This window comes from Hippichthys cyanospilos, chromosome 8 (genome assembly GCF_059441005.1).
Source record: "Hippichthys cyanospilos isolate Australia breed blue-spotted pipefish chromosome 8, RoL_Hcya_1.0, whole genome shotgun sequence".
In the NCBI taxonomy this organism is placed as follows: domain Eukaryota; kingdom Metazoa; phylum Chordata; class Actinopteri; order Syngnathiformes; family Syngnathidae; genus Hippichthys; species Hippichthys cyanospilos.
In genome coordinates, this window is record NC_142376.1 from 17,407,229 (window position 1) to 17,434,711 (window position 27,483).

General features: G+C 38.3%; 1 protein-coding gene and 1 long non-coding RNA gene across 2 annotated transcripts in view; one reads left to right on the forward strand and one right to left on the reverse strand.

The window, feature by feature from the left end:
• The window catches only part of eys (EGF-like photoreceptor maintenance factor), a 206,135-nt gene that overhangs the window by 22,916 nt on the left and 155,736 nt on the right, over positions 1-27,483 (forward strand). The window contains exons 6-12 of the mRNA XM_088421408.1: positions 765-879; positions 2,873-3,032; positions 9,252-9,356; positions 13,315-13,451; positions 16,784-16,947; positions 17,079-17,332; positions 20,411-20,515. Of these exons, the coding sequence (XP_088277534.1) occupies positions 765-879; positions 2,873-3,032; positions 9,252-9,356; positions 13,315-13,451; positions 16,784-16,947; positions 17,079-17,332; positions 20,411-20,515 (1,040 nt within the window). The remainder of the gene's footprint in view (positions 1-764; positions 880-2,872; positions 3,033-9,251; positions 9,357-13,314; positions 13,452-16,783; positions 16,948-17,078; positions 17,333-20,410; positions 20,516-27,483) is intronic.
• LOC148420356 (uncharacterized) lies at positions 22,029-24,299 on the reverse strand. Its single transcript, XR_015866391.1, has 3 exons — positions 24,230-24,299; positions 23,415-23,539; positions 22,029-22,170 (listed from the first exon to the last, which is right to left on the reverse strand). It is a non-coding gene; the product is annotated as an uncharacterized LOC148420356 (long non-coding RNA).

Genomic DNA, 27,483 nt, shown 5'->3' on the forward strand with positions numbered 1-27,483 from the left:
ATCAAACTGAAAACATATTGTAACAAAGGCAGCATATTCAGCATAGTGATTAATAGTTCTTTGTTATAGAGTTGAATAATACTGTACACTTGCCAGAAAAATAGAGAGTTTCACAAGGAGGGGAATAAAGTTTTTTGGACTCGGGTTGCAGACTCAAAAAAGTACAAGTTTGCAATGGGAAAATATTCATCATTTAGTAACTGATGCTGTAGTGATTCACACCAGATTTTTATACAAGTGGTGTGGGTTAAATTTGCACTCACTGTGACTGCATCCACAGGGTATGTGTATAAGGATTGACTGGCAACTCGTCTGTGTAGCCTGTTTTTCACCTTTTCACGCAGAATATTTCTGAAGTTGCCATGTCTAAATCACACAATGTACTGTATACTATAATGGTCATAAACACACAGAGAACTAATGTATATATATATATATATATATATATATATATATATATATATATATATATATATATATATATATATATATATATATATATATATATATATATATATGATTCAATTTGATGATACACACTTAGGTAAATCCATAGCTTATTTAGCATGACATTGAACATATGTGTCATATGAAAATATGCACTATTATCGCTGTAGAGGCAGAAGAATGTTTGATGAACGCTCTCATCCATTCAACATAATAGAAAAGAAACGTATGAGTCCAGACATGGCGTAAAAATATAGCTTGTTATCGCCTGAGGCTTAGGGTGAAATGATTTTCTGACACTCAACTCTTTTCAACAGATGTCTGCGGGGCTTTTCGGGGAAGAATTGTGGCGAAGTAATTGACTACTGCCGCCTGCTCAATATCAACTGTCTAAATGAGGGATTGTGTTTGAGTGTAATTGCCGGATATCAGGTGAGTAATTCAATGTTTCGGTCATAATCAAATACTCAGAGGCCCCAGAAATGTGTCTCGTGTTGCACCTGGAAGGATCATGTGAGCTCCTGTAATATGACATTGATTAGTTTGATCGTGACAGATGCTTCAAATTAGCTGTGCGCATCCATGACATTTTTCATCTGAATATGGAATGTTAATAAAAACTGTCTTTTTTGGCTCCAGCTCTTAACATCCATTCACAATATTCACTTCACATCCATTAAAGATTGCTGTTGCATCTCTATATACTGTGTATTGTGTCTTCTCACCCACCCCCCCACCACCCAAAAAATAAAATGAAATAAATGTAAATTGGAACGAGCAAGTAGAATGGTACAATCTGTCTACACATAGCACTAATCTACCTGTAATCATTAAATATGGACGTACTGCTTGACAAGACACCTGGATTAATTTGAATATATTTGTGCATTTGTCACAAACATGAATTTTATGACACCCAAGACTCTTTCTTGATGAATCCATACTCTCTATTATTGTCAGTCTTGTTGAATTAGACCTTAGAGAGAATTAATAACTTATTAAATACATGCTCCATGTTGATGCTTTGTTTGCACGCACTGCTCTACAAAATGATATAGGCATTATAGTCATAGTTTTTTTTTTTTTTTTAAAACATGACACAAATATTTGCACAATGCAAATTTCATAGCTAATAATGATCAAGTAGATGGCTAGATCGTTGTCACGCCCATGTTTATGGGAGTAACTTCAAAATAAAATCATCCCAATGCCGTTCCTTTCATACTTTAGAAGATAGCCTATGTTTTATTCTGAAGGATTTTCTTACTTCCTATACAAGCAGCCGTGAAGCCAGATACATTTCACTAGGCCACAAGCTACTAAGGTAGCTGGGGCATATGCTGCTCCAGTAAAAAAAAAAAAAATCACCAATAAATAGAAATTCATTTCAGAGCGCCCATTTCGCATACTCCTTAGTATAGTTATCAATTGCTACTGTATTCACTCGACATAAAAAATAATTGGCTCATTAATATGGTAATTTATTCATGTGTAGCTCTAGTGATGGAGAGGGTGGGGATCAGCAGGAGATGAGAATCACAAGTCAGTAAGTTTACTATTTTGATGACTTAAAGTGTAACCCCGAAATGGATAACAGAAAGTTATTCGCCCGCAACAGGCAACCTAAGTTTGTCTTTTGAATCACTTTGAGTTGATTTTGACCCTTTTGAATAGTTTTTAGCGGCCTCTGATTTCACACAAGACGTTGAGGGCATGTACACATGTACACAGCCTCCACATGTGAGGCGAACGTGCTAACCACCAGTCTGCCACCGTGCTACCCTTGAGCAACCTATTGCTAAATGAGATGTTGGGGCAGGGCCCGGAAGCACAGAAACACTTTTAGGTGGGGCATTGCCAGTAACACTGTCGCAACATTGAAAGAGTATATATTAATATATAGTACGTATATAGTACATAGTTACGAAATGCAATTGGATATTGTCCATGTATGTGCAGATCCACATATCATGGCGAGTTACAAAAAAAGTCAAGCAACTGACATGATTCAAAAGCACACCACAAATAATTGAGCAGATTAATCTTCATTTAATATATCAAACTGCTGATTCCAATGGAAAACATAGGTTGGAAATTGCTTTGATAACATCATAGAGATTGTGTAAAGTTTGTGCTATGTTGTTATATGCAGTAATTAGATCAAAATAAAGTCATAAATAAAAATGTTACTAGTTTGAGTAACACGGACATTGTAATGTGTAATTCCAAAATATCAACTATGACATTATCAGTGTGACGTAACGTCTCTGTTTTTCGTTTTTGGTTATTGCTCCACAAATCACGCAACTTCCATTGTCATAAGTCTCAAGTCAATTTTTGAGATTTTCAAATCCAATGTGGCAGAGTAGAACAAGCTTCATGAATACACCACGTCAAATGTCCCTACATTCTGGTTTTGTTGCAGTGTATCTGTACCCCAGGATGGATGGGCGAGTTTTGTCAATACGCGAGCAATGCATGTCTGATAAAACCCAACAGATGCTTGAATGGAGCCACGTGTATTACAACCAACCAGATGTTGTCTTCTCCACAGTACATGTGCAAATGCCCAGATGGATTCACAGGTGAGACAACTTTGTCATATCTGTGATCACCATGTCCTCGGAAAGGAAGGAAACCAGAGAGATTCTTCCGTACACTTTGAATCTCGAAAGCCTAACTGTCTTAAGGCGTTTTTAAAATCTCGGAAAATATGTCTTAAAGAGTACATCCAGGTATCCCAAATTGAGATTTTTATTGGTAAAGGGAGCAATATTAACAAATTTGATGAATAGCTGGCTTTACAATATATATATATATATATATATATATATATATATATATATATATATATATATATATTTTTTTTTTTTTTTTTTTTTTTTTGTCTCATCCTGTATTTGCCAAAACAGTTCTCCTAAAATCACCCTAGTTTTATAGGACGGCCACTTTGGGAGCAGATGTGATGTCAAGACATTCACAGGGCCATTCCTGGCACCACAGAGTGATATGACAGATCGTTATTGATGGTTGGCAATGAAGATGGCAAGACTGATTTCTCAGATGAAGAAAATTCTGCATTGCGTTGGAGGAATGGGGCAGGGCGGAGAAGGTAGCTGCTACTTCGATGAGATGCCAAAGATTGATATTGAGTGCTTTTGTTTCCACCAAAACCAATGTACAGAGGAAAGAATCCAAATCTGCTGATGCTGATCCTATGTTGCAGACCCAAAATGTATTGTCAGGGTGTGCTGGAAATGCCTGGCAAAGTCAGCTGACTGAAGGAGTTTCAATCCGCACCCATGGCAGAATTTCTCACATGTCCTGAGGGAGGCGAGGGACAATGAGCCCAAGTGGACCATGTTCTGTGCCTCCATTATTGAGGCGGTCGAAGAGTAATCTGGATACTCTGAGCTGGGCTCGCTATCTCTGAGATTGAAGTTGTGTCTTAAAAGCTCCTTGGCTTCAAAGCCCCTGGGGTGGATGAGATACGTACGTCCAGAGTTTCTAATGGGTCTGGATGTTGTGGGTTTGTCTGTTTGACACTCCTATAAAGCATTGAATGGACATTGAGGATAGTACCTCTGGATTAATTAACCCTAAAGTTTGGATTGGCAGGCTGGTCTACTGGTCAGGGACCATAGGATGTGTTGCAAATACATAGGGATCCGAGATCCAGCCTCTCCAGTATGATCTATACTGGGAGTCTCTGTCAGAAAGTTGAATGTTGGATTCAGGAGGAGCAATGGAGTTTTTCTTGCCTATGGAACAGCTCTACATCCTCACAGAGATTGCATGGGGATTTGCCCAAAACATTTTACATGTGTTTTGTGGACATCGAGTAGTTTGACCATTTTTTGTGGGTATTTCTACAGCTACTACTTCAGAAGTAAGTGGTGCCAAACTCCTTTGACGTGTAAGGACACTATAGAGTGTGGAGCTGTTGGAATGAACATCAGCACCTCTAAATCTGGGACCATGGTCCTCAGTCAGAAAATGTTTGAGTGCCCTCTTTTAGTCATGGATAAAAACATGCCTCAAGTTGAGGAGTTCAAATATCTTGGGGTCTTGTTCACAAGTGGGCGTATGATGGAGCGGGAGATGGACAGACAGATTGGTGCAGTGACTGTTATGATGCAGACTCTGTATTAGTCTGAGGCAAGGCCTGGATTTATGGGTTGGTGTACATTCCTGCTCTCATCTATGGGCATGAGCAGTGCATCGTGACTGAAGGAACAAGATCCCAAGTACAAGCGGCTGAAATGAGTTTCCTATGACGGGTGTCTGGGCTCTCCCTTATGAGATGGCTCAGACACTATATATGGTTTGGATGCCAAATGACGCGCTCCCTGGTGAGGTGTTTCAGGCATGCACCACCAAGATGAAGCCCCTGAGGTGACCCAGGACATGCTGCTGCGATTATGTCTCCCAGCTGGAGTGGAACACCTCCATTAAGACTGTATCCTCCCTAAAATGTTGAAGGAAGTGGCCAGGGAGAGGAAAGCCTTGGCTTCCCTGCTAAAGCTTCTACCCAAACCCGGATAAGCAGAAGAAAATGACACACACTCACACATGTATACAAAGTACAAGTACTTGCAGCAGTTCACAACAGTCATGACTTACCATGAAAAGCTAAAGGTTGAGATGGAACATGTGGATTACACATGTACCTATTAAGAGGGGTCTGTGACGTATAGGACTGTTGACTTCCACTCTGAGGTCAGAATTGCTGTGGTCATGTTTGCAACAAATGATGATTGAGTGCCTGGAAAGATGGAGTTGCTACCAGTTCAAAGGTCTGTCTGTCAGTGGCTTTTTAATTCTCTTCTCTGAGCAGGTGCAACATACAACTAGAAAAACAAAATCACAGAACAGTTTAAGATACAGTATGTTATACAGTAATTGCTTCCTTGTCTTGTGTCACTCTTCTCTTAACAATCTTTTACATATTCACTAGACGAAGGTCTTTTGGGGCATGCTGACAACTTGTGGAATTACACTAAACGCATAATGTGGTAGATATGGCCTTATGCATTCCAAACCCTGAGCTCTTTAGCAGCTGACACGGCACATTTTTTCCTGAGCAAATTTCAACTGGTATACCTTCATCTTTGTTGAACGTAAGAGTTTATACGCTTGTCATTTGAAAATTGATCAATTTAATCTAGCAAACCACTTCTTAATTATCTATCCACTTGGACCATGGATAAAACTTGTGGCAATATAAATGGCACCAGGCTGCTCTAAAAACAAACAAGGAACGCAAATCCAGAGGGGTGATTATGTATAGGGTGAATGGAAGATTTCTCATGCACATTTACAATTAGGTTGGAAATGAAAACTCCTTTAAAAAATGTATCCTTATAAGCCTGAATAGAAATGACATGCCGTAGCTTCAAAGTATCATCTATTTGGTCATAGCTCTGCTGTCATCCTCCATTATGCAGAATTATGTATGAAGAGTAGCTCAAGACAAACTTTGCCAAGAAATATGTTGCTTTCAGATGAACTCATTTGTCATGTTACATATCTTCAAAAGCCCATTACAATGTTTTTTCATGATTTGGTTCTACCCTGTGTGTTTCTCCTACGGTATTCAATACAGTGCCATCTTAGATTTACTTATGCTTTGTTCACATTCTAAGGTTATCTTTGACCAACATAGACAGTGAGACTTAGATTCCTGCGGGCCTACTGCAGTGATATATATATATATATATATATATATATATATATATATATATATATATATATATATATATATATATTTTTTTTTTTTTTTCTTCCTGTGAGACAAAGCAGTGCATTTCGCTGATCTAACGGTAAACCCTGACACTCTCACCTGTCAGTCAGATAAGTCCTTACATGGAAAAGATTTTCCACTTCTTTTTCCCCTGCTTAAATCTGCTCCCGCTTCAGTAATAGAAAATTGTCTCTTGGTCCTATGGCAGGTCTTAATGAATGATAAAATTTATCATTTTCCATCATCTTGGGATTCTTTTTTCTTTTTGCCGCTTGAATTTTCAAGCCATGCAGCATAAAAAGACCAATTTAATTTCAAGCACTGCCTGCATTCTATCACTGATCATAAGCCTGGGTGTACTTTTCAAGCACTAGAATGGAGGTTGTTTTTATCAAGGATTTTCCACCCTAGAACACTTGTTGGCCTTAATTATGCTGGCATTGAAGACATTTAATTTCATATTAATATATATAAAAAATAAAACACATAAATACAAAGAGCATACGAGTCACAATGCACCTGCGTTTGCGTATTGAAAAAAAAATAAAAACATTGCCTGTTATTTGATGAGTAAGATGCATTAAAAAGAGAGAGAGAGAGAGAGAGAGAGAGAGAGAGAGAGAGAGAGAGAGAGAGAGAGAGAGAGAGCGTGGAATATATATAATAATGTGGAATTTGTTAGACGTCCTGACTGGTCGACCAACTATTACAGATATATAGCTGGAGGAAACAGAGTCACCACAGCAGATGCTGTTGCGCTTGTATTTATTTATTTACTTATTTATGCATTCATTCATTCATTCAAGACATGCATTATTGGCTAGCAGCTGGATCGAACTAGCAGCTGCTATCCCAGCCAATTTTTGGCAAGGATCTGTTCTTGTCATAAGTCAATTATAATCCACAGGTGGTCAAACAAAACACACAGAAACCCACTCTAGCATGTTGTGTGCGTGTATGTGTGCATGTGCGCATGCGTGCATGCGAACAAATGCTACAGAGGAGACCTTGGACAAAAGTCAATCAATCAATCAATCAATCAAATTTTATTTATATAGCCCTAAATCACCGAAGTCTCAAAGGGCTTCACAGAATGAAAAGAGGTCATACAGAGACATCTTTTCAATGTAAGGTACACAACAGCATCCCCTGTCAAAGCTCCCAGAAGGGGAAGGAAAAACTCAAAAACCCCAATTTGGGGAAAATCAGAAACCTCCAGAAGGGACCACAGGTGGGAGGAGCCCCCTTCCAGGCCCACAGGTTGAAGTGGATGCTGCATGTCGACCTAATTTGAACTTAGTCCAAATTTAACTTTGAGGCCGACATGTTATCCAGTTACCCCATCATGATGCCAAACGTACCCTTGTTAAAATGGCAACATTTTTAAACACTTTATACCTTTGCAATTCCAAAGTGGAGTACATACTCTGCGAGGATGTGTACATTGAACCAATTTTTGATTCAGTTTGTATTTTGAGGTAAAACATCTACTCAGCTGGATACCAATCTTTGCCTCCTTCTTCTTCTGCTGTTACATGTAAGTGCGTGAGACATTGCAGGATTTTTTTCATGTCTTCTGTTATTGATGAGCACATTTTGGAGTTACTAGCTTGATTTGGAAAAACACCCTGCCTCCACCGACAAGAGTGTAAGAACATGACTTCTGCTGTAGCAGAACATCACATAAATATCTACAAACCCAATTCTAATGAAATGGGTACGCTATGTTAATAATAAATGCATTTAAAAACAGAATACCATCCATACATCCATGTTCTGTAGCCGCTTATCCTCATCGGGGTCGCAAGCCTGCTGGTGCCTATCCCAGCTGTCAATGGGCAGTAGGCGGGCGACGCCCTGGACTGGCTGCCCAGGGAAGAACATGCACACAGGAAGTCCGAAGCGAGGTGGATTTGAACTTGTGTCCCTGAACTGTGAGGCGGATGTGCTAACCATTCTCCTCCCGAGCCGCCCAAAACAGAATGCCATTTTTGGCTAATAAAATTCAAAACTACATTTTAAAGAAGTACACTACAAATACTTGCTTTTTAATTTTCAAACTGAAAATATATTCTTATTACAAAATATCCATTAACTTTGAATGTTATAACTGCAATGCACACCTTCCAAAAAGGATGGGACGGGGTCATGTTTACCACCCTGTTACATCACTTTTCCTTTAAATTACCTGCAAACATCGGTGAAATGACCTGTTCAAACAAACAAGAAAAATAAAACACAACAACGGAGAAACCCACCGTTGTTGGGTTTTATTTTTCTTGTTTGTTTGTTTCATAATGCACATTTTCAATGAAAGACTGATCTGGAGTGTAGACACTCAGATCTAATACTCACACTTTTTTACTATAAAGCCATGCTGTTGTAACGTGTAGAATGTGAGTTGGCATAGTCTTGGTGAAAAAAGCAAGGTGATCGGAGAAAGAAATTTGATCGGAGGAAGTCGACTGTACTTGGCATGAAAACGGGCTCATCTTAACACACATGTCAGTGCAAACCTGTTTTTACATCTCTGACTTTGGTAGCCAGGTTACATCCTACTTGGCTATGGGTTGTGACGGGATGGGTTAATGGGCGTAGGCACAGACAGACAGATTCTTCGTTTTGTGACGTGCGTGTGGATGTCATGGATGTATTTCAATGATTTGACGGTGGTCTCCATGACAACACTGTGGGACAATTACAGCATTATCCTCATTTGCTTTTACAAGCAAGGCGTGCAATGCAAATGAGGACAATGTTGTAATTGGCCAGGGTTCAACTGTTTCCGTCCTGCCATGTTGCTGCGAGGGCAAGTTTATGAGCAGAAAAGACATGAAAATGAAAGAGCATTTGTGGGTTGTCGTCTGATCCATAGTAAATTAGATTAAGATAGAATAACATGCATTTTTTGGAGGAAAAAGCTTGCTTAGCACCGAAGCAGCTCAAGTTCAACTTATCACCTGAATGTCTATCAGGTGGCTGTGGCTTCAATGTTTTTGTAATCACTTCTGAACAGATACATTTTAGTTGCATAGTTAAAACTTTTTTTTTTTTTCCTCAGGAACACACTGTGAGACGGAGATCAACGAATGTCATTCCAACCCCTGTCGGCATAATGGCACATGCTTTGATTTGCTAGGGCACTATGAATGCCAGTGTCCCACAGGTATGTAGCTTTTTCAAATAGGCCTTTGTGAATACATATTGGTTTTAGCCATGGTGGCAAGCAGTTATGCACTTATGTTCAGTGAATACGGCCTCTGAGTCTAAGCCAGGGATCCTCTGGCCTTTTCAATGTTAGCAGAAAAATGTGGTGATTAGCCTTTGCCAGTGCCATCCCTCAACTAAAACACAATTTGCCTCAGGAAATTGAGCTAGGAAAATCGACGTGATTAAATTCTGCATGTATTTTTTTTTTCCAAGTCATATAAATGACTACAGCCACTTATTTTTAATACTGCTTATCTGCTGCAAGATTATGAGGGAGCATATCACTAATGACTCTGACCAAGATGCTGGGACATACCTTGATCGAGCGTCACTCTTTTTCAACCATTCAAACTCGTATTGACAACTGTAGACAATTTAGTTAACCTAAGATAAATTACATGAGACTTTTCTGTTAACAAGCTAAAGAAATACCATGATGAAGATTCCCCTAAAGTGTACAATTATTATTGTATAAGTGGTACATTATTATTTCGTACGCTGGGTTTGCCACATTTTACATGATGGGCAAGTTTGAATTAAGTGATTATCCTGCATCAGATTCTTAAATGTATATGCACCATGCTTTTTTTCTTTATGAACCAAACTCTAGTGCACCCTTCAATTACTTTTTCTTAATGTTGTTTGAAGCAATAGAGAAGCCGTAAAAGAAATCTGAGCTCCATTTGGAAAGGCGTGAGACTACCACAATTTAAACATTCAAGCATTGTTTCCATGTGAAAAATCAGCGCAAGCCACTCTTCCACTGCGCTGCCTCCTTGCAGAAATAATTAAAACGTCTTCAGTTGCGCATTTTGTGGCAGCAATGAAAAGCCTGGAGTGCTCCAGACAACATGTCTCTGTTTAACAATTTTGGCCCATGATTGACAGCAGAAAGAAATCACAAAGCTCATTAACAGACTCCAATAATGCATTGGAATTGCACTAATTTATCTTGAAACTCCCATCAAAATAATTTTCCATTAATTGCTTATTTTGCCTCACCGGCTGAGACCTGAATTTACATTCACAAAATGGAAAGTGAGCGAGCCCTCATGAGGGCCCCTCGTTGTTGGCAGGCCATGGATAGTGTCTGGCAGTTGCTTTATCATCTTTTGAAACATTTTACTGAGGCAGAACGACACTTTTGGTTGTGTCGCAAATGGCATAGTTTTTGCTTTGTTTTGTTTATTTTCTAATTGAGCTCACTGGCAAGGACAAAGTATTGTTGAATTCTATTGAATAATATTCATTTAGCCAGAACAACATCCATTTTGCTCTGATTCAGGACAGTTCCACTTTAAATGATTCATAAAATAATGACTGGAAGCTCTCATGTCCAAAAGTCAGCACACTCATGTTAAATAAATGCATTCAACCCCAAAATGTGTACTATGCTTTATACCGAAAGGATCTGGCAGATATCCAGTTCAGGGTGTACCCCCTTACAGCTGGAAGATGGCTGGGACAGGCTAGGATAAACCGCTAAGATAATAGATGCTGGCAGGCAGATAATCATGTCATCCAAAAGTCGGCAAATTGTCCAAATGTAATTCATAGTCACATGGGGTGTCTTTCTCTAACAAGTGTATTTCTACTTTTGATTCAATACTTTTTATTTTTGCATTCAAGCAGCTTGTGTTAGGATGCTGTTCAATGTTTTGTTTATAATGATTAACGTGGTCACTGCCGAGAGAGTAAAGGTTTTAAAAAAAACTTCAAAGTCAAAGTTTTGAAATGCCTTTTGAATAATCGTGCACTCTAGTGATATACGGTAATACTAAAACAAATAAAAATAATGTAATGTTTTGTTCTCACCTATATGTCATCACTCGTGACGTTTACCCATTATTGATGATACGTCACATACGTGGTGAATCAATTTGGGACAATATGCTCAAAGTTCCACTTTGAAGCTTGTTTATTTGGGTTGAAATATAATGTAACAATGTAAATGTAAATCAAAGGTAAGAGAAGAAGATGAAACCTTAAGTTGAAAATATTATCATGATATCAAGTCAGTCTCCCTGTTCATGTATGCAAGCAATTTGGAGAGACTTGTAAGTCCTGTTTTACATATTATAAAGTGAAACAAAATCAAAACAAAACAGCGTTGAACCATCAAAATGTCATCAAAATTTAAATTATTAATGCGGCCAAATGCTTTTGGGATATAATAGCCATAATACAACGGTCATGTCACAGCTAGGCCATAGCAAATGGTAAATTATGTTTAAACTTATACAAAAAAAAAAAAGAAAATCTTCAACTTAATTTTCCAAAGCAGGAATTTGACACATAGACAACCACACACAAACACACACATATAGAGCAACATTAAAATAAGCCAACCTCTTTTTGGATGATGCCTTAGGAATGAGCTCAGTGGAAATCTTTTGGGGTTGATGATGATTTTTTTTTCTCCCAATTTCATCTGGTGAGATGTTAAACTTTCTCAGATTTTAAAGTGTTCAAATCCTTGCCTGATATGACTTCAGATATGTGTTCTAAGAAACATGAACATTATACTTCGGGTCACTGATTCTTTTAGGCTACATTTACAATAGCTAGTCAATATCTTTTCGCATAAGAAAATTCAAATTTCGTTACAAAAAAATTCTAAAACAAAGTTACTCATAAAGGTTAACTTTTTGATCACCTTATTCTCACCGGATTGTTTTGTCAAACCCTCTAGTATTATATTAGTACAGTAGGATAAACTGTTCACAGAATGGACGGATGAAGAAAGAATTAGAGGATTTATACCTTATCCGTGATTGTATCATGCAATTCTTTGTTGAATTTGAAATTCATTCGGTAGAAGGTGTTTATTTATTTATTTTTAAGTGGGAACTTGCCATTTTTTTTTAATCCCAAAGTAAATTAATTACATTGTTTAAATTCTGACACCTCCTTCTCACACCCAACCCAGAGTAACTGTCACTCTACTCACATCGACTCCCCTGACTCCCTGACCGTTAAACATTGTGGACCTGTGAATAATGTTAATTCATAGTAGAAAATGCATAGTGATTGCTCCCTGACTTAATACTTACACTTGCTGTACATTTTAATGTAAACAGAAATTGACTATATAACTTCACTCCACCGGGTGAAGCTTTCTTTCTGATGCCTTTGCAGTCTGACTTAATCCTCCATCGGGGATTCCTAACTCTCTAAGTAAACTGGTGCTAGATGTGTTCACACATCTATCGTAACGAATTTCCACAGGGCGAACCTTCTCCAGCCTAAATCTCATCTTTTATCTCAGTAAACCTAAGCCTCTTACACTCACACGCATCATCTGCTACATCTCATGGTGAAGTTCCATAGAGGCAGTTTCACTTGTAAGAAAATAGACCCCTGGGTTCTGGACACCACTGCGGAATAAAGTCATACAACATGACTGCATTTATAAGTGGCTGGTCTGTAAGAGGATGTGTAAAACCCAGAGTAATACATAGTTGAGTTTTTTTTTTCCTCCTTTACAGCGGTTCATTTTTTCTTTCTTGTAGTGTCATGTGGTATTAAGACTGTATCTTTTTTTTCTTTTTACTATTTTCGCTGGCCTCACTCTGTCACAAGTCTTGCCATATATCATATCTACGACTATCCCCAAATACCATGACTGTATCTGAAGTGTACTAAATCAATGCCCTCATGGTAGTTCTATGAAAGGTTAAGCTCTAAATTATGTTTGAATAGGCACTGGTGAATACACAAGTGCTCATATTTTGCTGAAGTAATGCAATATTTTTCCATAAGTTCAAGGTGTGCATGTTAAATGCAATGTCCTAGTAAATCAACATGAAGAGAGAAGAGAGAATTTTTTATTCTTCAAAATGACAGACCAGCCACCCTTCTGTGATTGAATTGCGGATTAAATACTGTATTTGGTCACCAATATCCTTTTGCAGGTTTTCTTGGCAAGAACTGTGAATTGGACATAGATGCTTGTGCGCTCAACAGCACATGCCCACCAAAGACTCAGTGTTTGGATCTTGCTGATGGTCTAAAATATATCTGCCGAACACCCTGCCCATCGAGCCTTCAGGTGAGTACAATTTCTTTTGCGCATGTCGTTGGTGCGTCACGCAAGCTTGCACGCATCAGACCTATAACAGAAGCGTCAGGGAATCAAGTCAATTTCATTTTATTCAAAATGTCGATTTAGGGACATATTATATCAATTTGTAGTAAATGAGAATCCCGATTCTGATGAGAATTGATTTTTGTGGCACACGCCTAATAATTATCATGATAAAATATCAATAAACTCTCTTGTCACAAGCCACACCAAATGGCAGTTTGAACGTGTCGGTGAAATTGAGGTGGTCTTCGAAGTACTCCGCACCCCGGTTCACGACATCCCGAGTTGAGGTCAGCGGCGCCCCATCTTCATTGTAGACAGTGTTAATGGTGCACTGCTTCCCCCTCATGAGATGCTGCATGGTGGACCAACATTTTCTTGAATTCATCCAGTCGTTTTCCATGGCCTCAACGAATTCATCCCATACCCGAGTTTTTGCCACGGTGACCGCAAAAGCCGCAGTCCGCTTGGCCAGCCGGTAACCGTCTGCTGCCTCCAGAGTCCCATTGGCCAAGAAGGCCCGATAGGACTCCTCCTATAGCTTGACCGCCTCCCGGGGATTGCCGCCATGACAAACACCAACCACCTTACGGCCCCAACTCCGATCAGCTGCCTCAACAATGGAGGCGCTGAACTTGGTCCACTCGGATTCAATGTACCCCGCCTCCCTAGGGACGTGGGAGAAATTCTGCTGGAGGTGGGAGTTCCAACTCCTTCTCACAGGGGATTCTGCCAGTCGTTCCCAGCAGACCCTCACAACATGTTTTCTGCCAGGTCTGACCGGCATCCTCCCCGACCGTCGGAGCCAACAGACCACCAGATGGTGATCAGTTGACAGCTCCACCCCTCTCTTCACCCGAGTGTCCAAAACACGTGGTCACAAATCCGATGATACAACCGCAGTCAATCATCGAACTGCGGCCTAGGGTGTCCTGGGTGTCCATGATGTTTGTTATTGACAATCCGTGACGAGCACAGAAGTCCAATAATAAAGCACCGCTCGGGTTCAGATCAGGAGGGCCGTTCCTCCCAATCAAGCCCCTCCAGGTCTCACTGTCATTGCCCACATGAGCACTGAAATCCCAACAGAACGAGGGTGCATGGGCAAGGGAAAACTAAATCCAATTATTTTACTCTTCATAAGAGGTCTGTGAGTCGTGCTTAGTCTGAAACCTCACCAAGGACCTGTTTGTCATGGGTGACCATACCGGTCACCCTACAACTTAGCTCCTAGGACCAATTGAACACGCAAACGCCTCCACCACAATAAGGTGACGGCTCACGAAGGGGTATAAACATAAACACAGTATTTTATTTATTAATTAAGCCTTAATTTGTTTCAAGATTGATTGATAGGTGAAGCTCCCGCCTTCCTTTGCAAGTTACTAGAATCTCGTACCTCAACAACCTTTGCAAGACAAGTGAATAAATTAGTGAAATAGGAGTACTGAACTATATTAACAAAGGGGAGTATCTTTTTTGGTTTTATGATCACAATGATTATTTTTTTTAAACCAACACATTTTTTAAACATGTTTACAAATGCCAAGGTGTAAACTATACCTTTTCAATATCAAGTCATTAGAATAACAGACCAATATAGTAACACATACCGATTGTCATTTACTGGGATCAGAGTGATGTTTAAAATGGTAGGTAGGATTCTTGGTTTTCATCCAAGTGGCTCTGTTAATCTAGGTTTAGGAGCTCTATGAGGGAATTAGATACTAGCAAGTTTGAAAAGATGAGAATGTGTGAATTATTTTTGTCTCCTCCCTCAGCATTGTCACATCAAAGTGACAGCAATGCATCAAATCTGCAAGCAACTATATGAGTTCTCCCTTCTCTATAAGCCAAATGGCATACAGTTCTTAGTGGTTACAGACCATATAGACCTACAGTAAGTTAGTGAAACCAAATATAAGAAGAAAATTCTGTTTGTGTTAATCAATAAAGCGATTTTAAAAAAGTGATTGTTCGTTAGATAGAAATGATAGAAATGAAATTATATATATATATATATATATATATATATATATATATATATATATATATATATATATATATATATATATATATATATATGTATATATATACACAGTATATATAATACTATAATATTATACTATACTAATACTATATATAATACACAGTATATATATATATAATATATATATATATATTTTTTTTTAATGGTAACTATGTATATATATGCATTCATGTTTTTTTTTTTGATTGGGTAGAGATTTGTCATTGTTAATTTTGACTCAAACATTGCCGTTAGCTACTTGAAGCAGTGGTGGTATAGTATATTAGATGATGAGCCAGGCAAGTTTATTTTATTAATTTGTTTTATTTTTTCTGTGTGATTTACAGGAGGTTTTAGGACTTAGTTTTTCTTCGATTTTTTTGAATGAAATTCAGTCATGGATGAATCCCTTCAGATTTGTAACATTGTGCATCATCTTAATTGTCGAACTATAATGCACCAGAGAAAAAACAGAACAGCAAAGAATTCAAAAGAAAAAAAGGTTTGAATTTGTGTTGCAGGGTTTGTGTTGGATGGACTGCATGTACACCTTCTATCACATATAAACATTAATATGCTATGTCAGGCATTCTTCTTTTTTTCCCTGTTTTTGTAAGAGAGCTCTAGGGAGCCTTTGCCCTCAGTGGTCATTGATCTTGTCTTGTAAGACATGATTTAGATGCAACGTGAAATAGCAAGTGAATACAGTATAAAGCATGGATCAGTATTCATGAGTACCATGTCTCAGTAATGAGGCTCATTCTCTGGCTGCCAGGAGGAGAAAATGATTAGAAGGTATATTGTGAAATAATGACCAGATTCCTGACCTGGGCAAGGTATATATATATATATATATATATATATATATATATACATACCATATTTTTCTGATTATTAGCCGCGACTTTTTCCTCATGATTTGAACCCTGCGGCTTATAGTCCAGTGTGGCTTACCTTTTTTTTTTTTGTTTTTTTTGGGCATTTTTTCTTTTTTTGCTCGCCACCAGTAAACAAATGTGTATATCTGTTCGAGGTTTCAATTCATGGACCAACTATGAAATAAAACTGAAAAGATGTGACTCAACGGCTGTGCCATATAAACTTCAACTTGCAGAAATATCTCATTTTATTACCTAGGGCTTATAGTCCAGTGCGGCTTATCTGACACAAAAGTGATTTTTTGCTCGTATTTTACTGCTGCGACTTACAGTATATACCGGTGTGGCTTCATGTTTTCAGATTTATCTAACCACTCTTCTTTCAGCAGCCATGTGCCAATGGCGGGCGCTGCGTTTTGAATAATGGCAACAGCTACACCTGTATCTGCAAACCTGGCTGGTCGGGTCATAACTGTCGAACAAATGTCAATGATTGTGTTCAACATTGGTGTCAAAACGGTGCCACTTGTGTGGATGAAATTGATGGTTATAGGTGAGTTTTTGCATCTACAATCACCTTTTCATTGCTCCCGGTTCTGCAGTGTCAGAGCTATGACATGAACCATCCTCTTTTGTCTCTGTTAAAACAGTTTGTCATAATGAATTCTCCCCATCTGTTTCCAGCTGTCTTTGTCCCAAAGGATTCTCTGGTTCTTTCTGTGAAAAGGACATTGATTACTGTGTGGACCACAGCTGCTCAGATCATGGGATTTGTGTAGATCAGCAGTTGAACTTCACCTGCCGTTGCATACTTGGATATGAAGGGGCCCTGTGTGAAAAGGAAACAAATGAGTGCAACACCCTCCCCTGTGCTAACGGGGCCATGTGTGTGGATGTGGTTGGTGATTATCAATGCCACTGTTCCCCGGGGTTTGAAGGTACGACAATATTTACAAATAAAAAGTACATTATCGCCATCGGAATTTGAGTCATGCAAAATCAGTTGGATTTTTATTGGCAATAAAACATATCACAGTCTTCAGTGGTTTATCAGGTCATTGTAACGCTGTTACTGTTCGACACGCAGAGCATTTGACAAGGTACTCTGTTGAATATATTTTCATTTCTGCTGAGTGGCTGTCACTAATATTATTGAATAATCTTCACCACAGACAACATCTGCTGTTTCGCGATTGCCTTTGTTGCATGTTTAAATGCAGGGGATGTTCTTGCAGCTCTGTCCTGAATTTCTGTGTCTGATCATGGCTACACAGTAGTCTATATGGATATGCATAAATAACATGAGCAAATTTGCCCATTATGGGACTAATGAAGGTTATCTTAATCAAGCTCTGATATGATACTTATGAAGCATTAATAGATGATTTCCATCAAGCTCACACAGCCATTAAATACGGCATTAAAATGCCTTTCTATATCGCATTAAAGTTTACATACTGTGATTTATTTTTCATTCATCCTTTTTCTGTACCACTTGTGCTGTCACAGGAAACTTGAATATTTCGAGCTGAATGTGGGCTCCATGCTATCGACTGCATGGGTTTGTTTGCCAGTTTATCACACGAGACGGACAACCATTCAGACTCATTTGTACACTAGTGAGGGAAAAGAGAACCATCAGAGAATGCAGTGGTGTGAACTATTCTACTCTCAGTGAACCCATATCCATAAATGTTAGACATCCAATGTTGATAGTGTTTTTATATAAGACTGAAATTGCATCTTCATCATTGATCTGTCCTCTTCAACATTTTAATAGCCGGTATTTTTAAATCCTTAAAGTGTGGACTGAACATGAAGCATGTATAAATTGGGGAATATCAAATGTGTTTTAATTTCAGCAGTACACACAGGACAGTGGATTAAATTGTTTGTAAAAAAAAACAAAAAACAAAAACAACAATGTTCGTTAAAAGAATGGATATCATTTTAATATGAAGCTACCTGACGTTGCCCCCCTCATTATTATTTTTTTATTCCTGATGACAAAGTTAGCAGATGACTGGGAATGTGGGTGATTTATCTCAGTAAGTAGTCAAGGATTTAGTTGCTACTATACGGTTAGCCCACCACTGTAGCTTCATATGGTAAGCAGTCGTCCAGATGAGTTTGACAGCAGCAGTTTTCTTTGTAGATGTTATTTAAATTGAATGGATAAAGCCTCCAGGGAATACAATCCATACTGTATAACAACAATGCATTTTAGCGTGTACAAAACACTGGAAGCATATTGTCCAAAGCGTCAAAAATGTCCAATCAGATCAATATGGTGTAAAAATGAATCTTGTTAAAAGGTGATTCTTCTCCTATTATCAGGTGATTCTTCCCGTCTTAGGTGAGAAGATGACAACATTTTCTCATACATAAAAAATCTGGCACAAGCGGTATCTCAATGTACCTGTGACAAGACTAGTTTTTCCTAATAAGAGACGCTGCACGGACCTTTTTTTTTTCTTTTTCAAAAAGTTGAGGTTGCTTTGAACTTTACACAAGCAGTATGTGAATACAGTGATGCATTTAGAGTAATGGTTGCAGTGATACAGCTCTTGCAGTGGCGCCCATTAAATGTATGTGTACCTATCCACTGTTAAGTTACTTAATAATTTTGTAAAAATTTTAAATGGTAAATACGCAAGACGTTAAAAAATTCTGTAATATTATGGCTCAGGTAAAAGCCAATCAAACATTTATTTTAATTCACTTAAAATAGTAAGTTCATTTCAGACACTTTTTTGCATGAATTTCACTTGCCATGGTAAATGAACAACAATATAATGTTGCGCAGTGGGTTGGTCCCAGAAAAATAATTTTTCACAACCAGTACAACGTGTGCTTGTGGACTTGACTGGTTTGACCTCGGCAACTGTTTCAACACGGTAAATATTATGCAGTAAAATAAGTAGCATTCCTCCTGCTGCTATGCACGCATGGGGCCGTGACGTCCAAAGTACAATTACCGTGTTTTAGACACTTACTTGGATGACTTTCACTTACAATTTTGCACAGTAGGTTGGTCCCGGAACATACCTTGTCAAAATCAGTGCTAGGTGTGCCTTGCGCTCGTGGACTTGACCTGATTTAACCCCAGCGGCTGCCTCGATAGGGTAAATCCCATGCAGTAAAATAAGTAGCAGTCCCCCTGCTACTGTCCACGCACAGGGCCATGATGGCCCAAGTACAATCAGCGCATTTTAGTTGCATGACTTCAAATTGCCATGTTAAACGAACAACGATATAATTTTGCACAGTGGGTTGGTTCCGGGAATCAACGTAACATAACTTGTCGAGAGCAGTGCTATGTGTGCCTTGCGCTTTTGTACTTGACCTGATTTACCATCAGCAGCTGCCTCAATAAGGTAAATATCATGCAGTAAAATCAGGAGCATTCTTCCCCGTCCATGCAGGGTGCCGTGATGGCCATAGTACAATGACCTTTGATAGACAAGGAGAAAATCATAGCCTGAGGATGTGTTCAATGACCTCCCCTTCTCAGAGGTCTGAAAAATCACCAGAGGCTAACGGGAGAAGAGCTTTAGATTTATCAGTAATGTCTTATTTAATTCTAATCCAAATTCTCGCCTGGAGGTTGGTGATTTTGAGAGTACTCATTTCAAGCATCTTCTGTGTACAAGCTGCTGCATACTGAATACATGTTTTTAATCACATTTCCAGGCAGCGCAATTTGAGGTAACCTGCCATCTTGTCCACAAAGTGGAGCAGATAATTCTTGTTAAAGCAAAACATGAACACAAATATAAACATGTCCTTTAATGTCCCTGTAACCTAATTCTCACTATATCATTTCATCATATGCTATTTGTTTTGATTGCATGGCAATATGCTGTTACCATACACATGGACGAATAAACAGAATTGTTGGCTTTATAACATCAGATTTGGTGAAAATTTACAATAATGAATAGCAGCATCTTATGTGTTGCAAATCCCATTTAAAATTGGACTTTAATTTCAATTCATCTATCTTTATGCCACAGGAAGGAGATGCGATGAGAACATGAATGATTGCTGGTCACAGCCTTGTCTCAACGGTGGCTCATGTATGGATCTGATAAATGACTATATTTGTCATTGTCCTCTTGGTAAGTGCCAAGGAGATGTGTATTGTTATTGATTGTGTTTACAAAAATACAATGCTGTTAATTTCGCCGCTACAGCATTGTCTGCCATAAATGAATGTTTTATGTTTGTGGCTTTATTTTCCATCTCGACTCATTTCATCAATGGTCATATTCACCGTCATATCTCAAGACGCATTCGTTGCGGCAATTGCTTTGTATGGAAATTGTGACTTTTGTTCACAGGGAAATAACATGGGTAACAAAATGAATTTGAAATGCACTGCTGTAATTAAAATGCATTGGTAGATGAGTCAAAGGTCAAAGTCACGGTGTGAATCAACTTTCTTCTGTCATTGTTCAAAGGTATAAAAGAAGCAATATCGTAATTGTACTTTGAGGACTTTGGCAGAAAAAAAAAAAGCACAGCATCCAAGACCTTCAACTCGATGCAAAGCAGATGTGATGCTGACCATTTTTCCATTTTCTATTTTCCCCAAACCATCTAATTAAATTGGTCATTTGAGAGATGTTTTGTGGGCACCGCAAGGCACACCTGTGAAATAATTATACCATCTAATCCATATCATGATTGATTGATCTTGGAGTGGCATGGGTCAGTGGTAGAGTAGAGTAGTGGTAGGTAAATGAGATGTCAGAGTAAAGCGCCTTGAGTACCTTAGATAGAAAAGCGTAAATCCATTTATCACACCAACTATGTGAATGTATTATGAAATGGAATGTATTTTCATGGCACAAAATAAATGCTCACTTACATATTTGATCGAAAATGCTTTGCTTTCTTTAACCAAGATTGATTTAAAGAAACTTTTTTTTCAAATAATGTGTTTTGAGGCATCCCTACAAATGAATGTGACACTCATATTTAAAAACAATCATGAATAAATCCTCTTCTATAACTTAAAATGTCAGATTTTCTGTATCCGTTTCCTTCTTCGACATTTATCTCGCACACCTTCATGCTTCAAAACTGTATTTGTGTGAGTTTTATAACAAGTGTTCGAGAAAGTGTCTGTAATCAGACCACAGCAGAAGGCTGTTTTGCATTCTTCGGTAAGCAGCTGATTTGATGACTCCTTCTGGCAATAAAATATTTAATCACCACTTGATTGCACAAGTCACATTTCTGCTTCTAGCTCTGTTTGGCATTTTCAGTCCAAAGTCATGTTCAGTTTTAAGTAAAAATATTGGAAAATAATATACCTCCTGATATGTTTGGATACGTTTAGCTTTGTTGTTTCTACGTATTATTTGTTCATGAATGCAGTGCTTTTACTGGTTTGTTATTTTGCAGTTTGTTTCCCAGACCTTTATGCTACCAGATAATAAATCCATTGTCTATATTCAGCTTGAACCCTGCATGGTATCGTTTAAGTGCTGTGTTTATAACATTAGAGAGAGAACTAATCCATCAGTGTGGATTATCTGCGTTTACTAATTTCCTACATTTTCCCAGAAATTAGATTTAGACAGAAAACAGAACACCAATGTGTGAGTAAAACTTCCATTACTGGTTTATTACATAGACAGATTTATAGACAGGTGTTTTTAATGTGCTTATCTTTTTACAGAAACTCAATAAAGGTTGGGGGTGGAACGAGGCTCTGTTGGGCATCTTCGCATCTGCCAGAGATGTCAGACCATGTGTCCATCATTTCCTGAGTGGTTTCAGTTCATGAACATGAGTTTTCCTATCTTGCGTACTAGTAGTGATCCCTCCAACTTTGCGGTTTCAGATATCGCGGTCTCAGTACTTTGCGTTTTTTCCCAGGAAAAATAAAATATTTCAAAATAAAAAATCATTTAAGAAATGTGCAAAAATGTACAAAAATTGAAAAAAAGCAAAAAAAGTACATTATACAGTATTGTATTAATCAAATAACAAAGTAATATTAGTTAATAACTATCTTCGGAATTCTTCAAGCGTTAAGAGTTCGTGACGTGTTTTATCTTATTTTGAAATGCATGCTTTTAATTTGTCGGGTCGCGTTGCATTTCTGTTTCCTGTTTTACGGTCTCTGTGCGTCATTTGGCTCGTTACGGTGAGGCAGTGAATGACAACGTAAGCTCAAATTTATAGTTTATTATCATTTATGTTGATAACACACCCTACTGCCTATGTTTAGTAAGCGATGAGTGTTTATTCTGTTTATGTGTTCGTTTGTGTAGAGGTTGCACTGTATAGTTAGTCGTTCTTAGTTGTTGCTAACTCGCTAATGTCGGCTAAAAATACAGTAAATTCATAGATTAAGTTTATATGTTAGTTGACTGTCTTTAAGATTGTTGTTTTTTTATTCTTCAACAGATACTACATGATACACCATACATGAGCCAAAATGAATGTGAAGTTCAACGTGATGACTTGCGTACACTTTCACCGGAGTCTTGGTGCAGATAACTAGTCCTGAGAACAAATTCTCAACAAACTAAGTAATATTAGTTATTTATTGAATATACAATAATGTTAATAAGGATAATGTAATGTTAAATAATAAAATAGGCAAAAAATACAAAAAAAAAAGAAGGATTGTTTATTGTTACTGCGGCTATATTAGGGCGTACATAGAAATCTAGGAACGGATACCCTACTTCGCGGGTTTCAGACTTCGCGGGGGGTTGACAGCCCCCATTAACCGCGAAGTAGGGGGGAATCACTGTACTTTATTATTTTTCTGTTTTTATTGTAAAACGATGGATGGTGTGGAAAAGTGGCAAATGTTGGGCATATTTTAAGTATAGTGAATCATTAGAATTAGAAGAATTGTTCATAATATTTGCTCCCCCAGGGGGAAAAAAAATAGGTGAACTTGTAATGGCAGTACATTTACTTACTGATCATTTTGTGAGATGAAAATAACAGTACAGTATGACTTGTTCTGAACAACAAATGTGTTTCACTCACTGATTCGTCTTGAAGGGGAAATGGCATACGTTCACTCGCTGACTCGTTCTTGAATGTCAATAGAAATGGAAGTAGATTCAGTAAAGTCCCACCACTGCCTGAGGCTGGCTGCTGATTAGTCATAACTGAGGGAAGAACAAATCACTTGAGGAACTAACACATTTGCACATGTTACCGGTCCAGTGGGGTGGGCCACAGCAACAATTACATTTTTACCTGTTTAGGCAGGGGTGACGGATAAAGGAGGACAGCGTGAGCTGCTTCCTTCCCAGATTTTGTCTGAGCGTTTATTAAACATGACACATACACAAAACTTTACTTATAAACATTTCTGTCTTTTCATTCACATCAGTCAGTCCTTCTTTCGGTAATTCTGTCTTTGTATCATTCAATGACCGTTTCCCTTTTACAAACTTCTTCTTTCACAATATCCAGTAATAACATCACATTTACATATTGTCTAAATATTCTTTTTACAAAAGTACACATTAATGACATCAACTGTCTTCTATTTTGGTATTCTACACCATGTGTGTCTAATACAGTGGGCAGAAATGAAAAAGAACAATTGTGTTATGGTGCAACACCAGCAGAAAAGGAACATTTAACATTTAGGTTATTGCCGCGCATCGAAGGAGGCCTCACGAAACAAAATGGACTTCGCATACGACGACGCCAGTACGGCGGAAAACGAATATTCAATTAAGTGCAAATATCGTTCGAAAAGTTGGTTCACTGCTACAAAACTTAACAGAAATAACATATCACTATGTAATAAAACAAAAGCGGTCATTAGTTATCTCCCGTTTACTGACCTGTTTAGGCAGGAGTGACGGGTAAAGGAGGACAACGTGAGATTTCGTCTGAGAAACAGCAGCAAAGTCGCGCTCTTCTCCCCCCCCCCGACCCGGAAACATTCACCACTACTTTCGGTACTCTCTTTTCACCAAAATAATACAACGTAAATCACAACAACATAAATATAGCGGCAGTTCGAATAACAAATATAATTGACATTTATAGCTATTTCAAAATTAGACTTCACAAATATATATGTGACGACACTGACCCCAGGGTGTCACACTCATGTTATCTCTCAAGATAAGCTTTGTGGAACAAATACCTCACTCAAAACACAAGACTAGTCAAGTAGAAAAGAAAATTCAAATCACCATTCAGGTTTTTCTGTGTGAAGTCAAAGTGGTTACGAATATGGATAAACCAAGCGTACAACTGATATTCCCAATGCTACGGTAATTTAATTCGGCCGAAAAATGCCAGCATGATGAGGGTCATTATTCCTTCATTTTTGCCTGTTGCCCATCAAGAACTTACCTACTAAAATTGTTGAACGGATCGTAAAATGGAGCCTTCCGAAGTGTCTAAACGTAGCTGGATTTATTGTATTCACATTTGACATAATTGATGCTAGCACATGGGGGATAAACAAGGCAAAGATCCCTGTAAGGTGAGGTCATAAACAGCAACAGCAGCCATAGTGCTAATGTGAAGACGGATATACTGCCGTCAATGTTAAACTTCTCAACCATAAGATATACAGTGAGCCCCGTGGATGGCATTAAATTAGCTGTTAAAATATGCTGACTTGAAACACTGGAGACACTAAAAGCAGAATGTCAGTGCATGCCTACATTTGATGGAGATAACAAAACAACAAAGTAAGCAAGGGTCAAACTTGTTTTTTTTCTGCACAGCAGTTTTGTGAAACCTCTTTGAGGATTTTTTTTTTTAAATGTCTGAAGCTTTTTTGTAGGTTGCTCACTGGAACTTGAAGCTGTTTTTTTCATCTAAACAAGAATAACATGACTATTATTCACAATTAATATTACAGTTAAGAATGTTTAATGCATTGACGGCCTTTTGTTTGGTATGGGTTCGAAATGTCTGAGTGCATTTGAATACACCATATGGCAGGTTCTCTTGTCAGCAGTTTGGGGACGTGTGCCGTATCGTACAATGACAGAGTAAGCGACGAGCAGTTTCTTTGTGTCTTTAATCAACAATTGGATATGATTCTTAACAGTGAATATGATCGATTATGCTTCTTTGATGGCGGTGTGTTGATGTTGGTAGCTATGTAATGTGACAGCAATGATTTGGATTAAAGAAGCCACATGGACAAGTCAGGTTAATCACACAAAAAAAAAACTTCAAAATAAAATCTTGATTAGGTTATTGAATTGATGTCCATGTATCATTTTGTGTGTTTATGCTGATTGGTCTACTTAGCAGTTGGTGTCATTACTTTATGTTGATAGATGTACATCAAATAAGTATAATCATAAGAATTTAAAATTGAAAAACAGCCTTCCATACTTTTTAGTTACAAATTACCCAAATTCACCCCTAGTTGATAATATCCTCCCATATATGCACACATTGCTGAGATGACTCCTCCTCTGACAACGAATGTGCAGAGGTGGGCATCGTACATTTTTTTTTGTTGCGACCACAGTCGTCATTGCCCTGCAACTCCTTCCATCATCATCGAGCCACCATTTTTCCAAGCCGATAATTGTAATCGGCGGTCCATCAGACAACGGCCAGTCTTTCGCTCACTTCTGTCATCAACTCCCCTGTAAGCAGCCCCCCAAAAACGTTTTTTAATTGTTTGTTATGGCATTTAATTGCTAGAACATACAAATTAATTCAATGTCTTTAACTATATCATTGCACAGCACTTAAAATATATATAATGCAATAAGTCATCATATTTGCTAAATTGCATACGTACAGTATGTATGTCATCACGTCTGTACAGTATGTAAGTGGTGGCTTGGTGGCACAGAGGTTAGCGCGTCCGTCTCAGAGTTCAGTGACTGAAGTTGAAATCACTGGCCTTCCTGTGTGTAGTTTACATGTTCTCCCCGAGCCCACGTGGGTTCTCTCCGGGCACTTTGGTTTCTTTCCACACTCCAAAAATATCATGCATTGCAGGTTTATTGGACGTAATACTAAATTGTCCTTCAGTGTAATTGGGTGCTTGAATGGCTGTTTTTCTCTGTGTGCCCTGCAATTGGCCTGCAACCAGAGTGTACCCAAGCCAGCTGGGATGGGCACCAGCAAGCCTGCGACCCTTTTGAGGATAAGCGGCTCTTGAAAATGGATGGACTGTATGTTTGGATGTATGTATGGATGGATGGATGTACTGACTTCATATGAATAACCCTAGCTCTGCCCTGATCAACCTGCTGTTCACATGATAACATCACTAGTTTAATTGACTATAAAGCAATTCCAATTCACGGTAAGCGGAAGCAAGCACAATGACAAACAAACAGTTGTATTCCCATCAGCACAAGGGGGAGGCATCAGACCAACAGACATCTGACGGAATGACTATCCCGACGATTACGACAACGAATGAAAAACACACTTCCGACATTCTTATTCTGTCATTTTTTGGCGCATTCCAGTCATTCGTTGGTTCATTGGCCAAACAAGCATCCGTCAGCAATGTACCTTTCAGTCTGTCAGTGCTGACCAACTGCCCAACTCTGAATATGCAATGTCAATTGCACATGCAGCCTTCACAAGAATGCACATTTTTTCTAATGAGAAAACCACAAACCACATGCGGAATGAACCGTGATGATTGTTCAATATGGATCATGGGATAAATCGAACGAATAGTGGCATACTTAAACACAAATTAACTGTTTTTGAAAAACAATTAGGGACCGTCGATGGCCGCTTGATTCTCAATTTACTGATTCCATGTGTTTACAGGAGGCTCAAACTCTAAAATTTACATAGCAAAATGCTATGCTGAACTGCTTTTTTGGGGCCTTGGTATATCTTTTTTGGGGCAGTTTGGAATTTTAAGGAACTCGGACAAATAAAGTGTGTTCCATTTGATGATTTTGAGACTGGAAATGTGACATTCCTTCATGCAACATTAACTACCTAGTGAATCGCATGCACAAAAGGTTATTAAGCAATTTAGAAACACGGTGGGGGGAATAGTTGGCCATTACCTAGTCCAGGTAATATACTGTATAATAAGGTGTAATAAGGTGCAGGTCAAATGGTTATATTGCATACACCT